The sequence below is a fragment of the Oncorhynchus clarkii genome, unplaced genomic scaffold, assembly GCF_045791955.1.
Source record: "Oncorhynchus clarkii lewisi isolate Uvic-CL-2024 unplaced genomic scaffold, UVic_Ocla_1.0 unplaced_contig_8350_pilon_pilon, whole genome shotgun sequence".
NCBI classification, from domain to species: domain Eukaryota; kingdom Metazoa; phylum Chordata; class Actinopteri; order Salmoniformes; family Salmonidae; genus Oncorhynchus; species Oncorhynchus clarkii.
This window is the reverse complement of record NW_027258109.1, coordinates 16,156-25,000: the sequence shown is the minus strand read 5'-3', so window position 1 is coordinate 25,000 and position 8,845 is coordinate 16,156. Positions and strand designations below refer to the sequence as shown.

General features: G+C 48.5%; 1 protein-coding gene across 1 annotated transcript; it reads left to right on the top strand.

Annotated features, from left to right (window-relative positions):
* Positions 1-3,125: 3,125 nt before the first annotated feature.
* On the top strand, positions 3,126-4,031 carry LOC139395685 (keratin-associated protein 9-8-like). Its single transcript, XM_071143013.1, has one exon. It carries the CDS (start codon positions 3,126-3,128, stop codon positions 4,029-4,031), a length of 906 nt encoding a protein of 301 aa, XP_070999114.1.
* Positions 4,032-8,845: the final 4,814 nt, after the last annotated feature.

The following is an 8,845-nucleotide window of genomic DNA, read 5'->3' as shown; positions in this document are numbered from 1 at the left end:
CACACAGTACATTGGGCTGACTCAGTACCTAAGTGCTATACTAGTGTTTGTCTCTGCTTTATGTTGATACTGTAATGTGGCCTAGTTGGTCTCTTGACTGTTCACTTCATACAGTGACGTTGATGGACTTTTTCTTCTTAATGTACTGTAACTAATCAGATGCAGTGTGTGGAGACCCGGTGATCTGTGTGACGGAGGGACTATGAGGCTGAAGGAGATGCTTTAGGACAGACACTGTCACACTGTCCCTTTTATACAGCATCGCCCTGTGGTGGCCGTTGGTGGTCAAGATTCTCTCTCACACACACACACGCACGCACGCACGCACGCACGCACACACACACACACACACACGCACGCACGCACGCACGCACGCACGCACGCACACACACACACACACACACACACGGTTCCAAAATCCACAGTCTAAACCAGACTGTTATAGGCTCCCTCACCCTGGCTGCTTGCTTTGAGAGTGTGTGTGTGTGTGTGTGTGTGTGTGTGTGTGTGTGTGTGTGTGGGGGGGGGGGGTGCATCTGTGTGTGTGTGTGTGTGTCCCTGTGCACACATGCTTGTCTGTTAGTGTGTTTTTAATAATTGTTGTCGTGTAACTTGGGAGGCTCTTTCCCCATTTGAAGATACAAGCTGTGTGGTTTAAAAATCAACAACTTTACTCCATCTCTTTCCTTCTGTTGTCTGCATGGTTCTTCCTCTTTTCATAACCCTCACCCCTCCTCTCTCATCCCTCCTCTCCTCTCTCATCCCTCCTCTCTCATCCCTCCTCTCCTGTCTTATCCCTCCTCTCCAAACTCCTCCTCTCCTCTCTCATCCCTCCTCTCTCATCCCTCCTCTCTCATCCCTCCTCTCCTCTGTCATCCCTCCTCTCCTCTCTCATCCCTCCTCTCCACTCTCATCCCTCCTCTCTCATCCCTCCTCTCCAAACTCCTCCTCTCCTCTCTCATCCCTCCTCTCTCATCCCTCCTCTCCTGTCTCATCCCTCCTCTCCAAACTCCTCCTCTCCTCTCTCATCCCTCCTCTCTCATCCCTCCTCTCTCATCCCTCCTCTCCTCTGTCATCCCTCCTCTCCTCTCTCATCCCTCCTCTCCACTCTCATCCCTCCTCTCTCATCCCTCCTCTCCAAACTCCTCCTCTCCTCTCTCATCCCTCCTCTATCATCCCTCCTCTCCTGTCTCATCCCTCCTCTCCAAACTCCTCCTCTCCTCTCTCATCCCTCCTCTCCAAACTCCTCCTCTCCTGTCTCATCCCTTCTCTCCCATTGATTCCTCCTCTCCTCTCTCATCCCTCCTCTCCTCTCTCATCCCTCCTATCCCATCTCTTCTCTCCCATCCATTCCTCCTCACCTCTCAAATCCCTCTTCTCCCATCCCTCGTCTCCTCTCTCCTAACCCATACCTCCTCTCCTCTCCCATTCCTCCTTTGCTTCCTCCTTTCCTCTGCCTCCAGCCACCACATTCTCCCTTCACCACTCTGTTCCCTCCGAAGACTTCTCAGAGGCCATCTTGATGAAGACTAAGTGAATCATTTGTGTGACTGTGTGTAGGAGTGAGACGGAGTTTGATATATTAGACAGTGAATCATTTGTGTGACTGTGTGTAGGAGTGAGACGGAGTTTGATATAATAGACAAACAGGGATGTCCACATCTCAGTGCCTGTAGCATATTCCTACTGTATCCTATTAGAAGTGTTCCTACTGTATCCTGTTAGAAGTGTTCCTACTGTATCCTGTTAGAAGTGTTCCTACTGTATCCTGTTAGAAGTGTTCCTACTGTATCCTGTTAGAAGTGTTCCTACTGTATCCTATTAGAAGTGTTCCTACTGTATCCTGTTAGAAGTGTTCCTACTGTATCCTGTTAGAAGTGTTCCTACTGTATCCCGTTAGAAGTGTTCCTACTGTATCCTATTAGAAGTGTTCCTACTGTATCCTGTTAGAAGTGTTCCTACTGTATCCTGTTAGAAGTGTTCCTACTGTATCCCGTTAGAAGTGTTCCTACTGTATCCTATTAGAAGTGTTCCTACTGTATCCTGTTAGAAGTGTTCCTACTGTATCCTGTTAGAAGTGTTCCTACTGTATCCTGTTAGAAGTGTTCCTACTGTATCCTATTAGAAGTGTTCCTACTGTATCCTGTTAGAAGTGTTCCTACTGTATCCTATTAGAAGTGTTCCTACTGTATCCTGTTAGAAGTGTTCCTACTGTATCCTGTTAGAAGTGTTCCTACTGTATCCCGTTAGAAGTGTTCCTACTGTATCCTGTAAGAAGTGTTCCTACTGTATCCTGTTAGAAGTGTTCCTACTGTATCCTATAAGAAGTGTTCCTACTGTATCCTGTTAGAAGTGTTCCTACTGTATCCTGTTAGAAGTGTTCCTACAATATCATGTAAGAACTCTTCCTACTGTATCCTGTTAGAAGTGTTCCTACTGTATCCTGTTAGAAGTGTTCCTACAGTATAATGTAAGAAGTGTTCCTACTGTATCCTGTTAGAAGTGTAACAAATTCCTACTGTATCCTGTTAGAAGTGTTCCTACAATATCATGTAAGAACTCTTCCTACTGTATCCTGTTAGAAGTGTTCCTACTGTATCCTGTTAGAAGTGTAGCATATTCCTACTGTATCCTGTTAGAAGTGTTCCTACTGTATCCTGTCAGAAGTGTTCCTACAGCATCCTGTTAAAAGTGTTCCTACAGCATCCTGTTAGAAGTGTTCCTACTGTATCCTGTTAGAAGTGTTCCTACAGCATCCTGTTAGAAGTGTTCCTATTGTATCCTGTTAGAAGTGTTCCTACTGTATCCTGTTAGAAGTGTTCCTACAGCATCCTGTTAGAAGTGTTCCTACAGCATCCTGTTAGAAGTGTTCCTACAGCATCCTGTTAGAAGTGTTCCTACTGTATCCTGTTAGAAGTGTTCCTACAACATCCTGTTAGAAGTGTTCCTACTGCATCCTGTTAGAAGGGCTGTGGTGTCTGGACAGATAGATGCATACCGTCATGTAATCAGCTAATGAACGTTTCCTTCCTTGAAAGCGTATTACCACACACATTTTACGTGTCAGAAAGTGGATGCCTCTATTTAGTCAGCTAATGAACGTTTCCTCTCGTGAAAATGGTAAAATGGTGTCGCCCTGTGTGGATCCAGCGTGTCGCCCTGTGTGGATCCAGCGTGTCTCCCTGCGTGGACCCAGCGTGTCGCCCTTTGTGGATCCAGCGTGTCGCCCTGTGTGGATCCAGCGTGTCGACCTGTGTGGATCCAGCGTGTCGACCTGCGTGGACCCAGCGTGTCGCCCTGTGTGGATCCAGCGTGTCGCCCTGCGTGGACCCAGCATGTCGCCCTGTGTGGATCCAGCGTGTCGACCTGCGTGGACCCAGCGTGTCGCCCTGCGTGGACCCAGCGTGTCGCCCCCGTGTGGATCCAGCGTGTCGACCTGTGTGGATCCAGCGTGTCGACCTGTGTGGACCCAGCGTGTCAACCTGTGTGGATCCAGCGTGTCGCCCTGTGTGGACCCAGCATGTCACCCTGTGTGGACCCAGCATGACGCCCTGTGTGGACCCAGCGTGTCGCCCTGTGTGGATCCAGCGTGTCGCCCTGTGTGGACCCAGCGTGTCGCCCTGCGTGGACCCAGCATGATGCCCTGTGTGGACCCAGCGTGTCGCCCTGTGTGGATCCAGCGTGTCTCCCTGTGTGGACCCAGCGTGTCGCCCTGTGTGGATCCAGCGTGTCGCCCTGTGTGGATCCAGCGTGTCGACCTGTGTGGATCCAGCGTGTCGAGCTGTGTGGACCCAGCGTGTCGCCCCCGTGTGGATCCAGCGTGTCGACCTGTGTGGATCCAGCGTGTCGACCTGTGTGGACCCAGCGTGTCAACCTGTGTGGATCCAGCGTGTCGCCCTGTGTGGACCCAGCATGTCACCCTGTGTGGACCCAGCATGACGCCCTGTGTGGACCCAGCGTGTCGCCCTGTGTGGATCCAGCGTGTCGCCCTGTGTGGACCCAGCGTGTCGCCCTGCGTGGACCCAGCATGATGCCCTGTGTGGACCCAGCGTGTCGCCCTGTGTGGATCCAGCGTGTCTCCCTGTGTGGACCCAGCGTGTCGCCCTGTGTGGATCCAGCGTGTCGCCCTGTGTGGATCCAGCGTGTCGACCTGTGTGGATCCAGCGTGTCGACCTGCGTGTGCCCCTGTTCATTGACATCAGCCGCCTCATTGGAAGCGCATGCAGCCCATGCAGAGCCAACATAAAACTGGAATTACCCCGTAGCCGTCAAGTCTTTCAGTCATAAATCACAATTACAATGGCCAATTAGAGCCTGCCTGTTCCATTATCGTTTCCTCTTCACGTCTAATTCTAGAATGCTGATTCAATAGAAACATCTGGTTAGCTTGTCATCGTCATGCCTGTTTTATAACAACGCGGTTGTTGTTGTTTTTCCACCTTCATCTTGTTTTTTGTTGTCCTGGAGCCATGAGAACCGTCGTTGTGAGAACCGTCGTTGTGAGAGACGTTGTTATGAGAACTGTCGTTGTGAGAGCCGTCGTTATGAGAACCGTTGTTGTGAGAACCGTTGTTGTGAGAACCGTTGTTATGAGAACCGTTGTTATGAGAACCGTTGTTATGAGAGACGTTGTTATGAGAGCCGTTGTTATGAGAACCGTTGTTAATGGAACCGTTGTTATGAGAGACGTTGTTATGAGAACCGTTGTTATGAGAGCCGTTGTTATGAAAACCGTTGTTATGAGAACCGTTGTTATGAGAGCCGTCGTTGTGAGAACCGTCGTTGTGAGAACCATCGTTGTGAGATCCATCATTGTGAGAACCGTCATTAGGAGAACCGTCGTTGTGAGAACCATCGTTGTGAGAACCATCGTTGTGAGAACCGTCGTTGTGAGAGACGTTGTTATGAGAACCGTTGTTGTGAGAGACGTTGTTATGAGAACCGTTGTTGTGAGAGACGTTGTTATGAGAACCGTCGTTGTGAGAGACGTTGTTATGAGAACCGTCGTTGTGAGAGCCGTCGTTATGAGAACCGTCGTTGTGAGAACCGTCGTTGTGAGAGCCGTTGTTATGAGAACCGTCGTTGTGAGAGACGTTGTTATGAGAATCGTCGTTATGAGAACCGTTGTTATGAGAATCGTCGTTGTGAGAGACGTTGTTATGAGAATCGTCGTTATGAGAACCGTTGTTATGAGAACCGTCGTTGTGAGAGACGTTGTTATGAGAACCGTCGTTATGAGAATCGTCGTTATGAGAATCGTCGTTATGAGAACCGTCGTTATGAGAATCGTCGTTGTGAGAGACGTTGTTATGAGAGCCGTTATTATGAGAGACGTTATGAGAGCCGTTGTTATGAGAGCCGTTGTTATGAGAGCCGTTGTTATGAGAGCCGTCGTTATGAGAACGTCTCTCTTTCTCCCCTTCTCTTGTTCTTCTTCTCTCCCTCCCTCTCTCCCTCATACTTCTCTCTCTCTCTCTCTCTCTCTTTCTCCTTCATACCTCTCTCTCTCTCTCTCTCTCTCTCTCTCTCTCTCTCTCTCTCTCTCTCATCAAGTCTATTCACGATATCCTCTAGCTCCTTCCTGCTGCTTCCTAAACTATGTCTAACCAACACTGGGATGTTTTCCCTCCCCTGTCACAGCCTCCCGATACTCTACAGGCGTGAGGCACAGGGGCACATGTATCCATGTCACATTTCTCTGGCACACGCCAAGCGATAGATAACCCCTCACATCCAGAAATGATCAGTCATTTACCTCAAAGGAATATGCAAATGGCTGTACATAGTGTGTATCTAGTTCCTTCCCCAAACACCCCAGTAATCGTATTAAGGCGGCTGCGACAGCCACAGTACTTACTCTAACTTGTTTTTTTTAAAACCCGCACCGCATGTTGTCTTTGACTAAGATAAGGAGTGGATCAAAAACACTTGATTTTGCCAAGGCTGTGATAAGGCGTGTAGAATTTACAGGCGCCTGAATTTACAGGCCTCCTACTATGCCCACAAAAACACGTGTCTAATCTTCCCGCTTCCTGGTTTTTATAAATAAGAGATTTAGTTTCTTCTACACCTGACCCCTGCGGGCACTGCCATTGGGCCAAATTGTCAATGCGCCAATCACACGTCATGATACTGCCAGTCTCCCAGATTAAGGAAGCTAGTCTTAAAGGAGCAGATTATGTCTTACTTCTGCAGGTGATGTTTATTGAAAACACAATAGAAAGCACAGTAACAGTGTTGACAGTAGAGAGCCGGGAATTCGGCATGGATTCAGTGAAATAAAATGACATCTGTCCCGGGTTGGGAACGTCTCTGTCTCTCTCTGTGTAAACCAGGGCTGTTGTTTTTAAAAGGGAAACACAATGACATCTGTCCCGGGTTGGGAACGTCTCTGTCTCTCTCTGTGTAAACCAGGGCTGTTGTTTTTAAAAGGGAAACACAATGACATCTGTCCCGGGTTGGGAACGTCTCTGTCTCTCTCTGTGTAAACCAGGGCTGTTGTTTTTAAAAGGGAAACACAATGACATCTGTCCCGGGTTGGGAACGTCTCTGTCTCTCTCTGTGTAAACCAGGGCTGTTGTTTTTAAAAGGGAAACACAATGACATCTGTCCCGGGTTGGGAACGTCTCTGTCTCTCTCTGTGTAAACCAGGGCTGTTGTTTTTAAAAGGGAAACACAATGACATCTGTCCCGGGTTGGGAACGTCTCTGTCTCTCTCTGTGTAAACCAGGGCTGTTGTTTTTAAAAGGGAAACACAATGACATCTGTCCCGGGTTGGGAACGTCTCTGTCTCGCTCTGTGTGACCAGGGAAATGTGTTCCATCACTCAGCGGCTGTCACAGAGAACTCTCTATCTGACTGTGGAAATGTGTTCCATCACTCAGCGGCTGTCACAGAGAACTCTCTCTATCTGACTGTGGAAATGTGTTCCATCACTCAGCGGCTGTCACAGAGAACTCTCTCTATCTGACTGTGGAAATGTGTTCCATCACTCAGCGGCTGTCACAGAGAACTCTCTTTATCTGACTGTGGAAATGTGTTCCATCACTCAACGTCTGTCACAGAGAACTCAACCACTCTCTCTATCTGACTGTGGAAATGTGTTCCATCACTCAACGTCTGTCACAGAGAACTCAACCACTCTCTCTATCTGACTGTGGAAATGTGTTCCATCACTCAGCGGCTGTCACAGAGAACTCTCTATCTGACTGTGGAAATGTGTTCCATCACTCAGCGGCTGTCACAGAGAACTCTCTTCATCTGACTGTGGAAATGTGTTCCATCACTCAGCGGCTGTCACAGAGAACTCAACCACTCTCTTTATCTGACTGTGGAAATGTGTTCCATCACTCAGCAGCTGTCACAGAGAACTCTCTTTATCTGACTGTGGAAATGTGTTCCATCACTCAGCGGCTGTCACAGAGAACTCTCTTTATCTGACTGTGGAAATGTGTTCCATCACTCAGCGGCTGTCACAGAGAACTCTCTCTATCTGACTGTGGAAATGTGTTCCATCACTCAGCGGCTGTCACAGAGAACTCTCTCTATCTGACTGTGGAAATGTGTTCCATCACTCAGCGGCTGTCACAGAGAACTCTCTCTATCTGACTGTGGAAATGTGTTCCATCACTCAGCGGCTGTCACAGAGAACTCTCTATCTGACTGTGGAAATGTGTTCCATCACTCAGCGGCTGTCACAGAGAACTCTCTCTATCTGACTGTGGAAATGTGTTCCATCACTCAGCGGCTGTCACAGAGAACTCTCTCTATCTGACTGTGGAAATGTGTTCCATCACTCAGCGGCTGTCACAGAGAACTCTCTTTATCTGACTGTGGAAATGTGTTCCATCACTCAGCGGCTGTCACAGAGAACTCAACCACTCTCTTTATCTGACTGTGGAAATGTGTTCCATCACTCAGCGGCTGTCACAGAGAACTCTCTATCTGACTGTGGAAATGTGTTCCATCACTCAGCGGCTGTCACAGAGAACTCTCTTCATCTGACTGTGGAAATGTGTTCCATCACTCAGCGCCTGTCACAGAGAACTCAACCACTCTCTTTATCTGACTGTGGAAATGTGTTCCATCACTCAGCAGCTGTCACAGAGAACTCTCTTTATCTGACTGTGGAAATGTGTTCCATCACTCAGCGGCTGTCACAGAGAACTCTCTTTATCTGACTGTGGAAATGTGTTCCATCACTCAGCGGCTGTCACAGAGAACTCTCTCTATCTGACTGTGGAAATGTGTTCCATCACTCAGCGGCTGTCACAGAGAACTCTCTCTATCTGACTGTGGAAATGTGTTCCATCACTCAGCGGCTGTCACAGAGAACTCTCTCTATCTGACTGTGGAAATGTGTTCCATCACTCAGCGGCTGTCACAGAGAACTCTCTATCTGACTGTGGAAATGTGTTCCATCACTCAGCGGCTGTCACAGAGAACTCTCTCTATCTGACTGTGGAAATGTGTTCCATCACTCAGCGGCTGTCACAGAGAACTCTCTCTATCTGACTGTGGAAATGTGTTCCATCACTCAGCGGCTGTCACAGAGAACTCTCTTTATCTGACTGTGGAAATGTGTTCCATCACTCAGCGGCTGTCACAGAGAACTCAACCACTCTCTTTATCTGACTGTGGAAATGTGTTCCATCACTCAGCGGCTGTCACAGAGAACTCTCTATCTGACTGTGGAAATGTGTTCCATCACTCAGCGGCTGTCACAGAGAACTCTCTTCATCTGACTGTGGAAATGTGTTCCATCACTCAGCGGCTGTCACAGAGAACTCTCTATCTGACTGTGGAAATGTGTTCCATCACTCAGCGGCTGTCACAGAGAACTCTC